The sequence below is a fragment of the Oncorhynchus keta genome, chromosome 2, assembly GCF_023373465.1.
Source record: "Oncorhynchus keta strain PuntledgeMale-10-30-2019 chromosome 2, Oket_V2, whole genome shotgun sequence".
In the NCBI taxonomy this organism is placed as follows: Eukaryota; Metazoa; Chordata; class Actinopteri; order Salmoniformes; family Salmonidae; genus Oncorhynchus; species Oncorhynchus keta.
Genome location: NC_068422.1, coordinates 52164467 through 52185759, shown reverse-complemented (window position 1 = coordinate 52185759; position 21293 = coordinate 52164467). Strand labels below are relative to the sequence as shown.

The following is a 21293-nucleotide window of genomic DNA, read 5'->3' as shown; positions in this document are numbered from 1 at the left end:
CAACTACAGAACCAAAGTTGACCAACAATTGACTAAACAGTAATATTTTATTTACATACATATATTGTTTACCTCAGGGATGGGTAACTTCGATGGGGGTGGAGGCACTCATCATAAGGGGCCGCAGTGTACCCACATCCATACCCACACATGCAGTCTGAGCCAGCCCTAGCCTTTTGGGTGCCCTAAGCAAAACAATTGAGTTGCTTCCCTTTTGACAGCAGAAAGAAATCATCTATGTTTTAGTTAATTTCCTGCAATTCTACACATTTTGCCATGGGGCGTAGAGAAAGTGTTGCAGTTTTAAAGCAAGTCTGCAGCAATTCTACAAATTTTGCCATGTGGTAGAAAGAAGATTTAGCAATTTTAGAACAAATTTCATGCAATTATACTCATTTTGCTATGGGGTGGAGAGAGAAATTAGCGGTTTTGCAGATAATTTCCTGCAATTCTACACATTCTGCCATAGGGTGGAGAGAAATGTTTGCAGATTTTAATGATATTTGAGTGAGAGTGAATAAACAAAATCAATGGGGGCTTCCCGGTCGGTAATTTGACCATGAATACAACAAGTTTGGATAGCTGGATAGACTGATTTAACAATCTAAAAATGTTTAGCTGACACGAGACAATTGAGTGACTTGTCAGAGACTGACATAAGAAAGAAACTGCTGAAGCACAACGAAATTGCACGTTGTGTTCAACTATTCTAACTCTCAACGATAAGTTTAGACCCGGACTGATTTGGGGGAGTTGACCTGCAGTTATCCATCCCTGGTTTACATGATCTTGGCAACTCCTTGACAACAGATGGTTCATTACACTTACGGGAAACGTGTATTTTGCGACGTTTGGAAGGGGTTTGATGGGTTTAGATTTTTTTTTGAGGGACACACATATACACCACTGACTAAGTTAAATTATATTGAGTTTCCTTTCCGATCTGAGGGTTGCTCAGTGTTTATTGACCCTGTGGTACACGCCTCCTCCCGCAGTACGGAGCAGGCTAATGCTAAATCCAAAAACCACTCAACATGAATTATATATGAAAATGGCTAATCGACGCTAAAGGCACTCGGTGTGTTTGTGTCCATGCCGTTCCTGTGGTCAAGCAAAATTAAGACAATTTATACAATTTTAAAAACATTATATTATATTCATAGATTTCCCCACTCCACCACTACCACATATCTACATTACTAAATCCATGTGTATGCATGTTATCGTGTGTGTGTGTCTGTGCCAATGTTTGTGTTGCTTCACAGTCCCCGCTGTTCCATAAGGTGTTTTTAAAATCAAATTTCAGTTTATTGATGTGGAATAGAGTTCCATGTAGTCATGGCTCTATGTAGTAATGTGTGCCTCCCATAGTTTGTTCTGGACTTTGGGACTGTGTAGAGACCTCTTGTGGCATGTCTTGTGGGGTATGCATTGGTGTCCGAGCTGTGTGCCAGTATTTTAGACAGACAGCTCGGTGCATTCAACATGTCAATACCTCTCATAAATAAAAGCAGTGATGAAGTCAATCTCTCCTCCACTTTCAGCCAGAAGAGATTGACATACATATTATTAATATTAGCTCCCTGTGTACATCCAAGGGCCATCTGTGCTGCCCTGTTCTGAGCCAATTGCAATTTGCAAGTTTTGTTGCACCTGACCACATTGTAGCGGTATTTATTAGAGAGGGGTAAAGAAAGATTTTGTTCGGGTGCCAGGCAGGTATTAACCATGCCGAAAGGAAAAGAGTAGAATAGAGAGTGTACCACTACCAGACCCACACACATCAGCAGAAGAGACTGCCTACTGTAGCCTGTTTACCAGATAGCCAGTAGAGATAAAAGAGAATACACACCATATAAAACCCACATCACAGCACAGGGGTAACCCAAACAAGAATACCTCATACAATAATACTAATACTAATAATGGCAGAGCAATTCAACAGCAACTTCATACAAGAACGAACCCAGTCATCAACATAGGATTTGCAATAATCTGTATTATTTTCTAGTGGGTGAGTGCAGAGGGTATGAATGTGGGGGGTGTTCATCGACACAACAAAGGCCTTAAAAATGTCCACAGTCTTCTCGGCCACATGTCATTAGTACACCCCACCTCAATACAGTTCACATAATATACAACTTGCAAGCAACCTACTAAAATGTCCATCCAAATACTTCTGGCAGGGAAATAAAAGTCCAGCTCTAATGAACTTCAATGGGAAGTGCATTTAAAAATAGAGAGTCTGTTGCAGGGTAAAGCACTGGAACGAGAGGGAAGAGAAAGAGAGAGAAAAAGATAAATCTTAGCTGTGGTCTTCAGGCCTGCCGGTGTCTGACTGTCTGATGGTTTGTTGGTTTGTTTGTTAAAGCTTCGCAACAATGTTGCTACTAATCCATGCGATCAATAACGGGCGCGGTCCCAAACAAAGACAACCATGATCTAAAGCGATCACACCGATGATTGAGTTAAATACTTAATAAACTACAAACGCTGAAAACAAACAAAACTTCTGCAGCACAGCACACACAATCAAACTATCGCGCCACCCAAGAGTTCCTCCCCAAAGAGCTGAACTAGCTCTCTTTATTTCCTCCTTCCTTACTGCTCATGCGCTCTTAAAGTGGCAGCGCACGGTGAAGGCTGAACAGTATTCAGGGTGTGACAAAACTAGGGCCTGCAGGACCTGCCTTGCTGATAGTGTTGTTAAAAAGGCAGAGCATCACTATTATAGACAGACTTCTCCCCATCTTAGCTACTAATGCATCAATATGTTTTGACCATGACAGTTTACAATCTAATGTTACTCCAAGCAGTTTAGTCATCTCAACTTGCTCAATTTCCACATTATTTATGACAAGATTTAGTTGAGGTTTATTTAGGCTTTAGTGAGTGTTTTGTTCCAAATACAATGCTTTTAGTTTTATAAATATTTAGGGTTAGACTGTTAACTTATTCCTTGCCATCTGTTCTGAAATGAGCTGCAGCTCTTTATTGAGTGTTGCAGTCATTTCAGTCACTGTAGTAGCTGACGTGTATAGTGTTGAGTCATCCGCATACATAGAAGTGGCTCGGCGCCGACAGAGATGGCCGCCTCGCTTCGCGTTCCTAGGAAACTATGCAGTTTTTAGTTTTTTTACGTGTTATTTCTTACATTAGTACCCCAGGTCATCTTAGGTTTCATTACATACAGTCGAGAAGAACTACTGAATATAAGATCAGCGTCAACTCACCATCAGTACGACCAAGAATATGTTTTCCGCGACGCGGATCCTGTGTTCTGCCTTACAAACAGGACAACGGAATGGATCGCATGCAGCGACCCAAGAAAACGACTCCGAAAAAGAGGGAAACGTAGCGGTTTTCTGGTCAGACTCCGGACAAGGGCACATCGCGCACCACTCCCCAGCATTCTTCTTGCCAATGTCCAGTCTCTTGACAACAAGGTTGATGAAATCCGAGCAAGGGTAGCATTCCAGAGGGACATCAGAGACTGCAACGTTCTCTGCTTCACGGAAACATGGCTTACTGGGAAGACGCTATACGATGCGGTGCAGCCAACGGGTTTCTCCACGCATCGCGCCGACAGAAACAAACATCTTTCTGGTAAGAAGAGTGGCGGGGGCGTATGCCTCATGACTAACGAGACATGGTGTGATGAAGGAAACATACAGGAACTCAAATCCTTCTGTTCACCTGATTTAGAATTCCTCACAATCAAATGTAGACCGCATTATCTATCAAGAGAATTCTCTTCGATTATAATCACAGCCGTATATATCCCCCCCAAGCAGACACATCGATGGCTCTGAACAAACTTTATTTAACTCTTTGCAAACTGGAAACCATTTATCCGGAGGCTGCATTCATTGTAGCTAGGGATTTTAACAAAGCTAATCTGAAAACAAGACTCCCTAAATTTTATCAGCATATCGATTGCGCAACCAGGGGTGGTAAAACCTTGGATCATTGTTACTCTAACTTCCGCGACGCATATAAGGCCCTGCCCCGCCCCCCTTTCGGAAAAGCTGACCACGACTCCATTTTGTTGATCCCTGCCTACAGGCAGAAACTTAAACAAGAGGCTCCCACGCTGAGGTCTGTCCAACGCTGGTCAGACCAAGCTGACTCCACACTCCAAGACTGCTTCCATCACGTGGACTGGGACATGTTTCGTATTGCGTCAGCTAAAAATATTGACGAATACGCTGATTCGGTGTGCGAGTTCATTAGAACGTGCGTTGAAGATGTCGTTCCCATAGCAACGATAAAAACATTCCCTAACCAGAAACCGTGGATTGATGGCAGCATTCGCGTGAAACTGAAAGCGCGAAAAACTGCTTTTAATCAGGGCAAGGTGTCTGGCAACATGACCGAATACAAACAGTGCAGCTATTCCCTCCGCAAGGCTATTAAACAAGCTAAGCGTCAGTACAGAGACAAAGTAGAATCTCAATTCAACGGCTCAGACACAAGAGGCATGTGGCAGGGTCTACAGTCAATCACGGACTACAAGAAGAAACCCAGCCCAGTCACGGACCAGGATGTCTTGCTCCCAGGCAGACTAAATAACTTTGAGGACAATACAGTGCCACTGACACGGCCTGCAAAGAAAACATGCGGTCTCTCCTTCACTGCAGCCGAGGTGAGTAGTAAGACATTTAAACGTGTTAACCCTCGCAAGGCTGCAGGCCCAGACGGCATCCCCAGCCGCGCCCTCAGAGCATGCGCAGACCAGCTGGCCGGTGTGTTTACGGACATATTCAATCAATCCCTATACCAGTCTGCTGTTCCCACATGCTTCAAGAGGGCCACCATTGTTCCTGTTCCCAAGAAAGCTAAGGTAACTGAGCTAAACGACTACCGCCCGTAGCACTCACTTCCGTCATCATGAAGTGCTTTGAGAGACTAGTCAAGGACCATATCACCTCCACCCTACCTGACACCCTAGACCCACTCCAATTTGCTTACCGCCCAAATAGGTCCACAGACGATGCAATCTCAACCACACTGCACACTGCCCTAACCCACCTGGACAAGAGGAATACCTATGTGAGAATGCTGTTCATCGACTACAGCTCGGCATTCAACACCATAGTACCCTCCAAGCTCGTCATCAAGCTCGAGACCCTGGGTCTCGACCCCGCCCTGTGCAACTGGGTACTGGACTTCCTGACGGGCCGCCCCCAGGTGGTGAGGGTAGGCAACAACATCTCCTCCTCGCTGATCCTCAACACGGGGGCCCCACAAGGGTGCGTTCTGAGCCCTCTCCTGTACTCCCTGTTCACCCACGACTGCGTGGCCACGCACGCCTCAACTCAATCATCAAGTTTGCGGACGACACAACAGTGGTAGGCTTGATTACCAACAACGACGAGACGGCCTACAGGGAGGAGGTGAGGGCCCTCGGAGTGTGGTGTCAGGAAAATAACCTCACACTCAACGTAAACAAAACTAAGGAGATGATTGTGGACTTCAGGAAACAGTAGAGGGAACACCCCCCTATCCACATTGATGGAACAGTAGTGGAGAGGGTAGCAAGTTTTAAGTTCCTCGGCATACACATCACAGACAAACTGAATTGGTCCACTCACACTGACAGCGTCGTGAAGAAGGCGCAGCAGCGCCTCTTCAACCTCAGGAGGCTGAAGAAATTTGGCTTGTCACCAAAAGCACTCACAAACTTCTGCAGATGCACAATCGAGAGCATCCTGGTGGGCTGTATCACCGCCTGGTACGGCAACTGTTCCGCCCTCAACCGTAAGGCTCTCCAGAGGGTAGTGAGGTCTGCACAACGCATCACCGGGGGCAAACTACCTGCCCTCCAGGACACCTACACCACCCGATGTTACAGGAAGGCCATAAAGATCATCAAGGACATCAACCACCCGTTCACCCCGCTATCATCCAGAAGGCGAGGTCAGTACAGGTGCATCAAAGCTGGGACCGAGAGACTTAAAAACAGCTTCTATCTCAAGGCCATCAGACTGTTAAACAGCCCCCACTAACATTGAGTGGCTGCTGCCAACACACTGTCATTGACACTGACCCAACTCCAGCCACTTTAATATTGGGAATTGATGGGAAATTATGTAAATCTATCACTAGCCACTTTAAACAATGCTACCTTATATAATGTTACTTACCCTACATTATTCATCTCATATACATACGTATATACTGTACTCTACATCATCGACTGCATCCTTATGTAATACATGTATCACTAGCCACTTTAACTATGCCACTTTGTTTACTTTGTCTACATACTCATCTCATATGTATATACTGTACTCGATACCATCTACTGTATGCTGCTCTGTACCATCACTCATTCATATATCCTTATGTACATATTCTTTATCCCCTTACACTGTGTATAAGACAGTAATTTTGGAATTGTTAGTTAGATTACTTGTTGGTTATCACTGCATTGTCGGAACTAGAAGCACAAGCATTTCGCTACACTCGCATTAACATCTGCTAACCATGTGTATGTGACAAATAAAATTTGATTTGATTTGATTTGATGGAAACTCTGGCTTTACTCAAAGTCAGTGTCATGTCGTTAGTAAAAATTGAAAAATCAATGGGCCTAAACAGCTACCCTGGGGATTTCCTGATTCTAACTGGATTATATTTGAGAAGCTTCCATTAAAGAACACCCTCTGTGTTCTGTTAGACAAGTAACTCTTCATCCACAATATAGCAGGGGGTGTAAAGCCATAACACATATGTTTTTCCAGCAGCAGACTTTGATCAATAATATCAAAAGCTGCACTGAAGTCGAACAAGATAGCCCCCACAATCATTTTATCATCAATTTCTCTCAGGCAATCACCATTAATTTGTGTAAGTGCTGTGCTTGTTGATTGTCCTTCCCTATAAGCATGCTGGATTTCTGTTATTAGTTTCTTTACTGTGAAATAGCATTGTATCTGGTCAAACACTATTTTTTCCTGAAGTTTACTCAGGGTTGGTAACAGGCTGATTGGTCGGCTATTTGAGCCAGGTATGGGGGCTTTACTATTCTTGGGTAGCGGAATGACTTTAGCTTCCCTCCAGGCCTGAGGGCACACGCTCTCTAGTTGTCTTAAATTGTTTTTATTTTTTACAGTCTTTTCAAAAATGAGAATTTTTTTTAAGTTGTCATTTCCATTATTACGTTAGAAAGGAAAATTTACCATTATGGATGTTATAGTCTAAAATGGACATTCAAATCTTTTAAATATTTTTTTATTAAATTCTATCATAACACATTTGTTGTCATCTGAAACATTTCTAAAATGTCAGCAGAAGTCATAATACCTTAGCACAATATAATTACAGGTAGCCTGAATACAGGATAGGCTAAGGCCATACACCACACCCTAATAGGGCATTTTTTTCTCTTTATAGGGCCACACAAGGACATTACAAAAATATTTTGGGCATTAGATTGTTCTGTAAATTCTCACCTGGAAACATTATTGGGACGAAGGATGTTTGACATGCTTTTTACATGTCACTTTTACAATATTTTAGGCCCTTTTTAGACCTATACTTGCCTCCTGTATCAAATCAAATCAAATCAAATTGTATTTGTCACATACACATGGTTAGCAGATGTTAATGCGAGTGTAGCGAAATGCTTGTGCTTCTAGTTCCGACAATGCAGTAATAACCAACAAGTAATCTAGCTAACAATTCCAAAACTACTACCTTATACACACACGTGTAAAGGGATAAAGAATATCTACATAAAGATATATGAATGAGTGATGGTACAGAGCGACATAGGCAAGATGCAGTAGATTGTATCGAGTACAGTATATACATATGAGATGAGTATGTAAACAAAGTGGCATAGTTTAAAGTGGCTAGTGATACATTTATTACATAAAGATGCAGTAGATGATATAGAGTACAGTATATACGTATACATATGAGATAAATAATGTAGGGTATGTAACCATTATATTAACCTCTTGCTCCTACCTGACACGCAGGCGTCCCATCTAGACATCTGGAAATGCAAATGCGCTACGCTAAATGCTAATAGTACTAGTTAAAACTCAAACGTTCATTAAAATACACATGCAGGGTATTGAATTAAAGCTACACTCGTTGTGAATCCAGGCAACAAGTCAGATTTTTAAAATGCTTTTCGGCAAAAGCATGATAAGCTATTATCTGATAGCATGTAACACCCCAAAAGACCCGCAGGGGACGTAAACAAAATAATTAGCATAGTCGGCGCTACACAAACCGCACAAATAAAATATAAAACATTCATTACCTTTGACCATCTTCTTTGATGGCACTCCTAGATGTCCCATAATCACTATTGGGTCTTTTTTTTATTAAATCGGTCCATATATAGCCTAGATATCAATCTATGAAGACTGTGTGATAAACGAAAAAAAATAGCGTCTTATAACGTAACGTCATTTTTTAAAATTAAAAAAGTTGACGATAAAGTTTCACAAAACACTTCAAAATACTTTTGTAATGCAACTTTAGGTATTAGTAAACGTTAATAAGCGACCAAATTGATCACGAGGCGATGTATATTCTATATGGGTACGTCTGGAAATAATGTCCGGGTAAATCTCAACCAAAATATCCGGTCCGAGACCTGAAGAAATTGGCTGTCTCTTCTTCGTTTGACCAAGAAACAAAGCCTAGGCAAATGACAAGACTGTTGACATTGTGTGGAAGCTGTAGGAATTGCAATCTCAGCTCCAGGTAATTTGCTTTCCCATAGACAATACATGCAAGTGGCGCATTGATATATTTTCCAATTTTCAGTGATCAGATTTTCCTGCGCTTTTCGATGAAACGCACGTTCTGTTATAGTCACAGCCGTGATTTAACCAGTTTTATAAACGTCTGAGTGTTTTCTATCCACACATACTAATCATATGCATATACTATATTCCTGGCATGAGCAGCAGGGCACTGAAATGTTGCACGATTTTTAACAGAATGTTCGAAAAAGTAGGGGGTAGTTAGCATTGTTTAAAGTGGCTAGTGATATATTTTACATCAATTCCCATCAATTCCCATTGTTAAAGTGGCTGGAGTTGAGTCAGTGTGTTGGCAGCAGCCACTCAATGTTAGTGGTGGCTGTTTAACAGTCTGATGGCCTTGAGATAGAAGCTGTAAGACCCTGTAAACCGTACATGATACAGAAATCATCTTGTTGTTATTATACTCCTTACAGTGTGCTCTCAAATATTGAGTATTTCTCGATACAACAATAAAAATAATAATATTAATATCCCAAAGGCAGCCTTTTTGATGTTGATTTTTTGATTTTGATTTAGATTTTTTACATATTGTTCGGAACAATATATTCTTCAAACACGTCAAATTTTCAAAATGTGCTCTCTGGTACTTTTGAAGATATAACCCATTTTATAGGGTCATTAACCATTCAGCAAATCACCAACAGAGGGAGTTTGAATCCATTTTCCCATTAACTTTTTTGGTGGTGCTCATTAGTAGAAAGCCCACTCTGAAAAGTTGCTGTACTTGTAGTGTATATTGCTTCAAACAATGTCTAAGAATAAGCTAACTCAATAAGGGTACTTTTGAAATGTACTTATCGAAATAACGTTTTTAATTCAAATATGTCAGTCATTGTTTTAATGTTGGTAGCCGGTTTATAAAAGCTATAAGACGTAGTTGGTTAAAATATGTTTAATAATCTACATTCATCAATCTGACTCCAATTTAATATCAAGGTTTATAGACATACTATTTTAGCAAGAGACCCTTTTCGTGACTAACGGGTCTAGCCATGCAGCAAGCTTGGGCATCACCAGACTTTTTTTTGTGTTTAAAATGAACCTTTATGCAATTAACAAGAGGCTAGACACAAAGAGCATTAATCAATTAATTAATTGAGTCAGTTTTAAGCAGAGGTGTCAAGTTGGTACCTCAAGAATACAATGTGTGTGTAATTAACTTACTGAATAAGAATTTGCCAATTCTAATTTATGAAAGTAGTCAATCAAAGAGGAATGCATTCACTCAAATCAACTAATAGATTTATTAGTCAAAAATAAACTAACTCTCAAACAATAACAGTGTACATGGAATACATTACACAGCATAAAACAGAGTAAATTACTATCAACTAATAAGACTTCAAATATTAACCTCTAAGAGAGAAGATCTATGTGTCTGTACACACGAGGGGCTTGCAAATAAGGTCTCAATTAACTAAAGGAGACACAGTCCTTTTAACTATGAAAAACGGAACTCAGGTCCAGTTTTAATACATTTCAGCCTTGAGGGCACAAGGAGGCACATGGATTCTCCTGTACTTCGTGGGAAGGTCCCGCCATGTGGAGAAGGTGCAAACACAGCTGTGCCTTGCTCTTTTAAGTGGTAAAACACGATCAATTATCTAGATAATTCCATAAATTGTGATTGACCACATGCTGGTCTCCCACGGCAGCATGTCGCCAACGTAGTCTTCATCACATTCCAGGATGGCCATTCTCTCTCCCCTACAAAGGCGCATTCACGTTGTGCCTAAGAACAGGCCTTGGCCATATACCACACACCCTCATGCCTTATTGCTTAAGTATAGCCCAGGAGGTGCTTACATGGCAGCCATCAAGCTATGTGATGTAATTCTCAAGGATTCATGATGTTTAGTGGTTGAAACATCAATTTCCAACCTGTCTTTATTTCTGTACACTGAGTATACCAAACATTAGGAACACCTTCCTAATAATGAGTTGCACTGTATACTCAGTGTAGTTCTAGTGCTGTATATGCTACACTACATTACTCATGTATCCCTGCTATTGATGCTTTTGATACTGACACACCAATCTACTGTACACTGGCAACCCCTCTTCCTGTTCTTATATGTGTATGCGTGTGTGTGTGTGCGTGCATTCTTGGGTGTGTGCGTGCATTCTTGCATGTGTGCGTGCATGCGTGTGTGTGGTGCATGCATGTGTGCGTGTGTGGTGTGTGTGTAGGTGGGAAAGGAGACTGTTCAGACAACAGAGGACCAGGTGATGAAGAGAGACATGCCTCCCGCCTTCATAAAGTGAGTCACGCCTCTTACATTGACCTCTGATCTACTCCTGACCCCCTAACCTCTAACACTAACGATTGGGACTGATTTCTAGGGGTTTGCAGTGTGTACTGTTCAGCCAAACAGCAGCATTCATTGATCAGTAAAGTACCAGAGAGAAACACAAAAAACAACAGGAAAGGAGGATTGGAGGGCTGAGGTTTACACCCCATGTCAAATCAAACTTGATTCATTCTAACAAAGCCTAATTATACATCTTTTATACCATCTCTTTTAGCCTTGGTAGTCTTCAGTTTCAGAGGCCTTCTGTCTTTAGTTTATAAATGGTTTAGTAATGATGCCCTTCTCTTGTGTCAGTGAGTGACGTTGCTCTCTTCTCCGCCCATCTGGTCTTTTTGTCTATGCGTCTGTTTCTCTCTCTCTCATCGGTGGAGGAAATAATAATTATAATTCGTTTTAGGTTTGCTTAGCAGGATGTGAACTCTGTCTGTATGTTGGTGATGTAATTTAATAACAGGCCTGACTGGACTGTCTGTTTTGCCTGAGAATGCTCTGCCCAGAGGTGTATACTGTAGCTGTGCTCTGTCTTCTGCTGTGAGTCTGTCTATCAGTATGTTAGTTCTGCTGTGTGGTTCTGTCTGTCTGTCCAGAACTCTGCTGTGGGGTTCTACTGACTGTCTGATCTGATCTGCTATACTCAGTGTCCAGAGGAGAGTGAGCGTAGATTAGACTCCGTTACTCAGCAGTCCTGCTGCTACCTCTCTCTTTTTCACTCTCTGTCTCTTCTCGCTCCTGGTAACTGCTGTAGGAGTAAAGTTTTTAGATCTCTTCACATGAGAAGTCCACAGCGCAATCCCACGCAGACACACACACACAAACTGGCACTGCATCATAAATATCATACTCGGTTCTCAGCAGGGGTTATGAGGGAATGTGAACCCTGCTATATTTAGTTCTCTTTGCAGAAAATTGATACTCTGGCCAATGAGGGCTCAACCCATTGATACTCTAACCAAATGAGGTCACAGGAAGGCCCTCTTCCAATAGTCTTAAAATCCTCCCTCCTTACCTTTCTTCTACCCATACTTTATTCCATATTTCCGTCGTTCATTGCTTCCTTCCTTCCTTCTCTGGGCTGTCAATAATAATTAATGTTATATATCCAGTACTGTAGGTAAATTGTTCTAAGTTGTATCTATGTTCTAACAGTGGAAAATGTCTGTTTTAGGAGGGTTCTATGGTCTGTGTTCTAACAGGGTGGAGAACACCTTTTCTAAACTTGATCTATGTTCTAAAAGGGTAGAGAACACATATTGTCAGCTGGTTCTATGGTCTATGTTCTAACAGGATGGAGAATACATGTGTTCTAAGCTGGTTCTATGGTCTGTGTTCTAACAGGGTGGAGAATGCGTGTTCTAAGCTCGTGCAGGCAGCTCAGATGTTGAAGGCGGATCCCTACTCTGTCCCTGCCAGAGACTACCTCATTGACGGTTCCAGAGGAATCCTGTCTGGAACCTCAGACCTGCTGCTCACTTTCGACGAAGCTGAGGTGGGGGGGGGTCTGTCTGTCTGTCTGTCTGTCTGTCTGTCTGTCTGTCTGTCTGTCTGTCTGTCTGTCTGTCTGTCTGTCTGTCTGTCTGTCTGTCTGTCTGTCTGCAGCAGTGTAATAGGCATCACACTTTTTCATCACCAGCTGCCCTGGTACTGAACGACCACAACTCCCCTCGATCACAAGACTTACATCACAAGACGCACACACACACACACGCAGGGTTCAAAAGGAAAGATGTAGGTAGTTGTGAAACTGTATTTACAATCACAAGCTACAACATCCTTTAAGTGTGCACTTGCAAGCATTGGCTGGAGGGAGTTTTCACCACTGTTAAATTCATGTCCATGAAGAAATCCATGGAGAATCGTTCAAAGTGAAGAGGTCCTATTATACTGAACAAAAATATAAACGCAACATGTAAAGTGTTGGTCCCATGTTTCATGAGCTGAAGTAAAAGATCCCCGAAAAGCTCCATACACACAAAAAGCTTATTTCTCTCAAATTTTGTGCACACATTTGATTACATCCCTGTTAGTGAGCACTTCTCCTTTGCCAAGATAATCCATCCACTTGACAGGTGTGGCATATCAAGAAGCTGACTAAACAGCATGATAATTACACAGATGCACCTTGTGCTGGGGACAATAAAAGACCACCCTAAAATGTGCAGTTTTGTCACACAGCACATATGTCTCAAATTTTGATGGAGTGTGCAATTAGCATGCTGACTGCAGAAATGTCCACCAGAGCTATTGCCAGGGAATGTAATGTTAATTTCACTACCATATATCAGGTATGAAGGTAAAACACAGATACAGACAACGTCAAATTAATAATGATTTAATATTCCAACAGGGGCAGGCAATAGACAGGTCAAGGCAGGCAGGGGTCAGAAAACCAGAGGTGGGGCAACGGTACCGGACGGCAGGCAGGGTCAGGGTAGGCAGAGGTCAATAGTCCAGAGGTGGGGCAAAGTTACAGATCGGCAGGCAGGACCAGGGGTAGGCAGAGTGGTCAGGCAGGTGTGGTCAGAGTCAGGACTGGCAAGAGTCAAAACCAGGAGGGTGAGAAAAAGAGAGACAGGAAAAAGCAGGAGCTGAGACACCAAAGCACTGGTTTACTTGACAAACAAGATGAACTGGCAACAGACAAACAGAGAACACAGGTAGAAATACATAGAGAATAATGGGGAAGATGGGTGACACCTGGAGGGTGGTAGAGACAATCACGAAGACAGGTGAAACAGATCCCTCCAACATTGTTTTAGGGAATTTGGAAGTCAAATCAAATGAAATAAAATGTATTTTATGGTCCCGGGAATCGAACCCACTACCCTGGCATTACAAGTGCCATGCTCTACCAACTGAGCTACAGAAGGACCATTGTGTCAAGAGATATAGTACTAAAACACTTGAGTGTCTCTCTTGATCCTAGGTCCTGGCAGAGTTGTGCAGACTCAGTACAACTGAGTTTTGAAGGAATATGAAGATTTAAAGAGGTGTCTGTAATTTGCTTTCTAATAATAATGATCTTTTCGTGGTCCTTCTGTAGCTCAGTTGGTAGAGCATGGTGCTTGTAATGCCAGGGTAGTGGGTTTGATTCCCGGGACCACCCATACGTAGAATGTATGCACACATGACTGTAAGTCGCTTTGGATAAAAGCGTCTGCTAAATGGCATTTTTTTTTTTTTTTTTTTTTTTTTTTTCTCCTCGAAGTTCATGAATTTATTACTGCTGAAGTGAAAGCTATCCTCTCTTGGGGAATGCTGCTATTTAGTTAGCTTTGCGACAGTATCAAAAAGGAATTTCGGATTGTTCTTATTTTCCTCAATTAAGTTGTAAAAATAGGATGATCGAGCAGCAGTAAGGGCTCTTCGATACTGCACGGTACTGTCTTTCCAAGCTAGTCGGAAGGCTTCCAGTTTGGTGTGGCGCCATTTCAGTTCCAATTTTCTGGAAGCTTGCTTCAGAGCTTGGGTATTTTCTGTATACCAGGGAACTAGTTTCTTATGAGAAATGTTTTTCATTTTTAGGAGTGCAACTGCATCTAGGGTATTGCGCAAGGTTAAATTGAGTTCCTCAGTTAGGTGTTTAACTGATTTTTGTCCTCCTTGGGTAGACAGAGGGAGTCTGGTCGGACATCAAGGAATCTTTGTTGTCTGAATTTATAGTACGACTTTTGAGGTTCCTTGGTTGGGGTCTGAGCAGATTATTTGTTGCAATTTGCAAACTTAATAAAATGGTGGTCCGATAGTCCAGGATTATGAGGAAAAACATTAAGATCCACAACATTTATTCCATGGGACAAAACTAGGTCCAGAGTATGACTGTGACAGCGAGTAGGTCCAGAGACATGTTGGACAAAACCCACTCAAATCAAAATCAAATCACTGAGTCAATGATGGCTCCGAAAGCCTTTTGGAGTAGGTCTGTGGACTTTTCCAAGTGAATATTAAAGTCACCAAAGATTAGAATATTATCTGCTATGGCTACAAGGTCCGATAGGAATTCAGGGAACTCAATGAGGAACGCTGTATATGGCCCAGGAAGCCTGTAAACAGTAGCTATAAAAAGTGAATGAGTAGGCTGTATAGATTTCATGACCAGAAGCTCAAAAGACGAAAACGTCTTTTTTTTTTTTTTTTGTAAATTCAAATTTGCTATCGAAGTACGTCCAACTGGCCTCAACCGCAGGCCACGTGTAACCACATCAGCCCAGGACCTCCACATCCAGCTTCTTCACGTGTGGGATTGTCTGAGACAAGCCGCCCGGACAGTTGATGAAACTGTGTTAGCACAACCGAAGAATTTCTGCACAAACTGTCAGAGATTGTCTCAGGCAAGCTCATCTATGTACTTTATTGTCCTCACCAGGGTCCTGACCTGACTGCAGTTCGGCATCATAACTGACTTCGGTAGGCAAATGCTCACCTTTGATGGCCACTGACATGCTGGAGAAGTGGGCTCTTCACGGATGAATCTTGGTTTCAACTGTACGGGGAATGATTTTTCTGATGTCAACAATAAACACAATTGCATTTTGTCGATGGCCATATGAATGCACAGAGATACCGTGAAGCAATCCCGAAGCCCATTGTCGTGCCATTAATCCGCAGCCATCACATGATAATGTGATACATGCATGTTGCGTGCATGATAATGAACGTCCCCATGTCGTAAGGGTCTGTACACAATTCCTGGAAGCGAAAAATGTCCTAGGTCTTCCATGGTCTGCATACTAACCATCCATGTCACCATCCATTGAGCAGGTTTGGGATGCTCTGGACCGACGAGTTCGACAGCGTGTTCCAGTTTACGCCAATATACAGCAACTTTACACAGCCATTGAAGAGGAATTGGACAACATTCCACAGGCCACAATCAGCAGCCTGATTAACTCTTTGCAAAGGAGATTTGTCGCGCTGCATGAGACAAATGGTGATCACACCAGATACTGACTGGTTTTCTGTTCCACGGCCCTATCTTTGTTAAGAGGTATCTGTGACCAACCGATGCATATCTATATACCCAGTCATGTGAAATCCATAGATTAGGGCCTAATGAATTTATTTAAATTGACTGATTTCCTTATGTGAACTGTAACTCAGTAAAAGTTGCGTTTACATTTTTGTTGGTCAGTCCTGTTGGGTGTGCTGTGGTGTCACACAGTTAGATGGGTTAAGGGTTAGAGCCAGGGGGTTAGAGATAAGGTCAGGGTTATGTTAGCCTCTGCCGATACCCCAACAACCGGACGCTTTTGGACGTTAACAGGGTGGCACTCCATCTTAACTCCAATGCAGAAGAGAACCTCCCCCAACAGTTTTTTTTTTCATCGCGTCAAGACCAGTATATAGGGGATCTAGTTTCAGGCGTTTATTTTACACCTGCTATGTTATGTTAAGGTTATGGTTAAGAGTTGCTGTAGCTTAACTATCTGATGTGTACATGAAAGCTCATCCAAGTGTGTGTATTTATGTGTGTTTTTTTTTTAGGTGCGTAAGATCATTCGTGTGTGTAAGGGGATCCTGGAGTATTTGACTGTAGCTGAGATTGTGGAGACCATGGAGGACCTGATCACCTACACCAAGAACCTAGGACCAGGTAACCTCACCTGTAGGCTCTGACCCTTAACCTCTGAACTAACCTCTAACCCTGATCACCTATACAAAGAAACTGGGACCAGGTGACCTCACCTTAAGCCTCTGTCCCATAACCTCTGACCTCTAACCCAGCGGTTTCCAACCTTTTCCCTTCTGGGAACCACCAAATCAACATCAAAAGTTCATGAGGACCACCATTCGTGGAGTCTTTTTATTTATTTTATTTAGCCTTTATTTAACTAGACAAGTCAGTTAAGAACAAATCCGGGGTAGGTCAAGTATTTTTTTCTCAGTGAAGGTAATAGATTAGAGCCCTATTATTATTAACAATTTGAGTTGTGAAAAGTAATGTAAAAGTAACGTTAAATTGCTTAGAATACCATTAATACTGTTATTAATTTTGGAAGAAGAAAAATATTGACAAAATAAAATAAAATCTCTTAAAAAATGCGGACCACCAGACCACAGGTTGCAACTCTAACCTGACCTCTAACCCTGATAACCTACACTAAGAACACCAGGTAACCTCTGACCATGAAGATAATTGGTTCAGGATATTTTTCACTCCGTGTTGTGATTGGCTACAGGTATGACTAAGATGTCTAAGATGATTGAGGAGCGACAGCAGGAGTTGACCCATCAGGAACACAGACAGATGCTATTCAACTCCCTGAACACTGTCAAACAACTACTGCCTGTACTCATATCAGGTCTGTCGGACTGTCTGTCTCTCTCTCTCTCTCTTTCTCTCTCCCTCTCTCTGTTGGTGTTTGTGTGTGTGTGAATTTGCTCACCTCCTTGAACACTGTCAAACAACTATTGCCTCTTCTCATATGAGCTTTGTCTCTCTGTGTTTATTTGTGTGTGTCTGCCTGTCTTCTCTGCACACTCCACACACACAGCCGCCCAGCAGATACCAGAGTTGTCATAGCAGCACTGATAATTGCAGTGGTAATTAGAACTTGGCTCTGGCAGAATGACTCCCACCCCACCATTTTTCTATACACACTCACTCAGGCTCTCATTCTCTCAAAGATACACACTCACACACACACACACTAGTCCATGTACTCTGCAGTAATCCCCATCTCTCTCTCACCAGCCATAAAGATATTTGTAGCGACTAAGAGCACGCATAGTGCTGGGGTGGATGAGGCAGAGAGAAACAGATGCTTTACGTTTGAGAAGATGAGTGCTGAGATTAGTGAGATCATCAGAGTCCTACAGCTTACCACCTGGGATGAAGACACATGGGCCAACAAGGTACACACACACATACACACACACTTCACCCCCTGACTCCCCTTCCAGACACACACCAGTCTCTGGTAGTCCCTCCCTTCCCATGTTCCTCTACACTAGACGCAGCATTCCTAAACCAGGGGTGTTCCCATCCAGGTCTGGTGGTCTGCTGGTTTTTTTCTCCCCGGTAATTAATTGATTGACCAGAGTCCACTCGCCTTGTTTTCCAAATCTGAATTAGTCCCTGAATAGAGGGTAGGGTGAACATCAGCAGTACTATTGACCTCCGGAACTGGATTGGAAAAACCCTGTCTTAATGCATACTTCACTTTCTCTCTTTAGTTTCCACTCTTTTCTTCTGTTGGGCTTCTGTTATAACTATTTTCTTTTTTCTCCCTTCATTCTTTTCCTCCCTGTAGAAGGTAAGCCTGTCTCTTTCCCCTTTGCCATGCTGCAGTGTGTGTGAGAGAGAGAGCGTGAGTGTGTGTATGTCTGTAAATGCTGTGTGATGAGAGTGGGTGCGTGAGTGCATGTGTGTGTGTGCGAGTGTATAACTGCGCTCTTTGTGTCTCTCTAGGACATGGAGTGTATGAAACGTTCTCTGGCGGTGATAGAGGCTAAGATGACCATGGCGAAAGGCTGGCTCAAATACTCCCATGGACAACCAGGTACACACACACATATCCTATCCATAATCCTATCCGCCATGGTCCAGTGATACAGTCTACCCAAATACCTGCCTGCCCCATCATCCTTATAGTGACATCCTCACAATACTAGCACTGCACTCCTTATGGTTAATTCATTGTGTGTGTGTGTAGGCGAGCCTGGGGATGTAGCGGTGCGCGTGATATTGGATGAGGCAGGGAAGGTAGGAGAACTGTGTGCTGGAAGGGAACGCAGAGACACACTTGGAGCAGCAAAGACTCTGGGACAGATGACTGACCAGGTCACAGAGCTACGTGTCAGGTACTGTGTGTGTGTGTGCGTGCTCGTTGTTATAATAATCATGTATAAGCCTTTCCAATCTCGCATGATAAGGCTTACATTATGTTATGTAGGGATGCACTGATATGACATTTTTGGCCAATACTGATATCCGATATTTTCCTTGCCAAAAAACTTGATACCGATATAAAAGAAGATGTGCGGCCCTTTAAGCATTCTAGTAGTTAAATAGTTGAAACACACACACACTGGCTAAAAAGTTATTTAGTTGGCATTTACATATGTCCCCATTACCAGTAAACCATCATCAAATGGGGCGGCAGGGTAGCCTAGTGGTTAGAGCATTGTACTAGTAACCGAAAGGTTGCAAGTTCAAAATCCCCGAGCTGACAAGGTACAAAGTCGTTCTGCCCTTGAACAGGCAGTTAACCCGCTGTTCCTAGGCCGTCATTGAAAATAAGAATTTGTTCTTAACTGACTTGCCTATTAAAATCAATTAAAAAACCTATTTCTTTCACGTACTTGCTGTGCTGTTTCGTTGTTCATTTGTTCAGTCGTTTCATTCTCAACCAGGATTTCATCATACAGGTCAAGAAGTGAAGTCTCAGGTCTGTCTGTCCATGGCCTCTTCTGTCATGGGTTCTCTTCTTTGGTGCGCACTGTCACGGTATCTGTTTCCATCTTGTCCAGCTGTGTCTGTAACATTTCACATAAACCCTGTTTCTTGTCTGCATCGAAGTAGCGGTCCTTGTACCTAGCATCAAGCATGGTGGCGACACTGTAAACAGGTTCAGAGAGAATGCCACTGAATTGCTTTTTCACAGCCTCTAGGCAGCCTCTGCAGTTTTGTTGAGCAGGCGTTTCAATGCCACGACAGAGTATCACGTCTGATGCAGACACAGTTAATGAGCTTATTTCTCAAGTCAGTTGTTCGAATGGAGCTAAGTGTGTTCATGTTTCAAACATGTTCTCAAATGCCATTGAAATGGCAGCAGCGATATGAGAACCAGCACATTCTTGAGCATATCCGCAGTACGATATCGACCCACTGTGCTGTCAGACTCAGCATGCTCATGGGGTTGACATAGCTGGTTCAAATGTCAGTCGTGAAGCTAATAGCAGTGACACCCATAGCAAGTAGCTCATGGATGTGCGTTTCAACAATACTGTGTAACTAGGACAAAAAGGCTTCTCAACAGTTTTTACCCAATAATATAAGACCCCAACCCCTCTTTTACGCTGCTGCTACTCTCTATTTATCATATATGCATAGTCACTTTAACCATATCTACATGTACATACTACCTCAATCAGCCCGACTAACCGGTGCCTGTATATAGCCTCGCTAATGTTATAGCTTCGCTATTGTTATAGCCTCGCTACTGTATATAGCCTCGCTACTGTTTTTTTTCACTGTCTTTTTACTGTTTTTATTTCTTTACTTACCTATTGTTCACCTAATACATTTTTTTTGCACTGTTGGTTAGAGCCTGTAAGTATGCATTTCACTGTAAGGTCTACGTGACAAATAAACGTTGTCCCTGAATAGAGGGTATTTGATTAACTCCGGTAGGGCAACATCTGAAAAATAGCGCCTACTTGATAATGTGTACCGAGGCTCGATGTGCTCGACCAGTCGGTGAAAGCCAACATCATCCACGACATAGAACGGTTGATTTTCAAGGGCTTTTGTCCTAAGTAGTCGCTGAACATCTGGGGGTGATGTACTTTCAAATGAGTAATTAGGTTTGTGGTATTGAAATATTTCACTTTCTCCCCTTCTTGGGAAATAATAGTAGCACAAATGTTGCATATGGCCTTTTTGTTATCTTCCTTTGAAACTTCAAAATAGATCCACATAGCAGACATTGTGGGCTAGGTTAGGAATGCTGTATTTTTTTGTGGCGTCATTACGTCATCTACCTACGTTATATAGGTATGCACATCAGCTTTGACATCGGTTTTGCACATCGGTGTTAAACTAGACATTGGGCCGAGGCAGATGTTGCCATTTTTAGCTAATATCGTCAGATTCTGATATACTTACCGATATATTGTGCTTCCCTAATGTTATGTCTATATGTATCAGCATTTCAACTTTCTAATGGCTGGTATTATAAGGGTGTCGTACATGGTCATGACAATCTTACAATACATTAAACCTGTGTGTTAAAGTGTGTGTGTGTATAATCTCTTCCTGTAGAGGACATGGTCTGTCCCCACCATGTGTTCAGCGGGCCAGTCAGTGTTCTCAGGGTCTGGACCTGTTGCTTGGGAAAGTGGACGGTGCCACCCACAGGCTCGAGGCTTTAACTAAAGCTAAACTGGCATTCGCTAGGAGACTGGATGCTGCCCAGGTCAGCACACACATACCAATATTTGACGTTTTGTTTCTGGGTTGGTCGAAATA

The 21293-nt window shown here is 42.4% G+C and overlaps 1 protein-coding gene across 5 annotated transcripts in view; it reads left to right on the top strand.

The window, feature by feature from the left end:
* The window catches only part of LOC118370373 (vinculin), a 76056-nt gene that overhangs the window by 7874 nt on the left and 46889 nt on the right, over positions 1–21293 (top strand). For all 5 annotated transcript variants that reach the window (XM_052478457.1, XM_035755334.2, XM_035755331.2 and 2 more), the window contains exons 2-9: positions 10983–11053; positions 12440–12590; positions 16586–16694; positions 17281–17403; positions 17796–17956; positions 18513–18603; positions 18757–18904; positions 21087–21240. In XM_052478457.1, the coding sequence (XP_052334417.1) occupies positions 10983–11053; positions 12440–12590; positions 16586–16694; positions 17281–17403; positions 17796–17956; positions 18513–18603; positions 18757–18904; positions 21087–21240 (1008 nt within the window). The remainder of the gene's footprint in view (positions 1–10982; positions 11054–12439; positions 12591–16585; positions 16695–17280; positions 17404–17795; positions 17957–18512; positions 18604–18756; positions 18905–21086; positions 21241–21293) is intronic.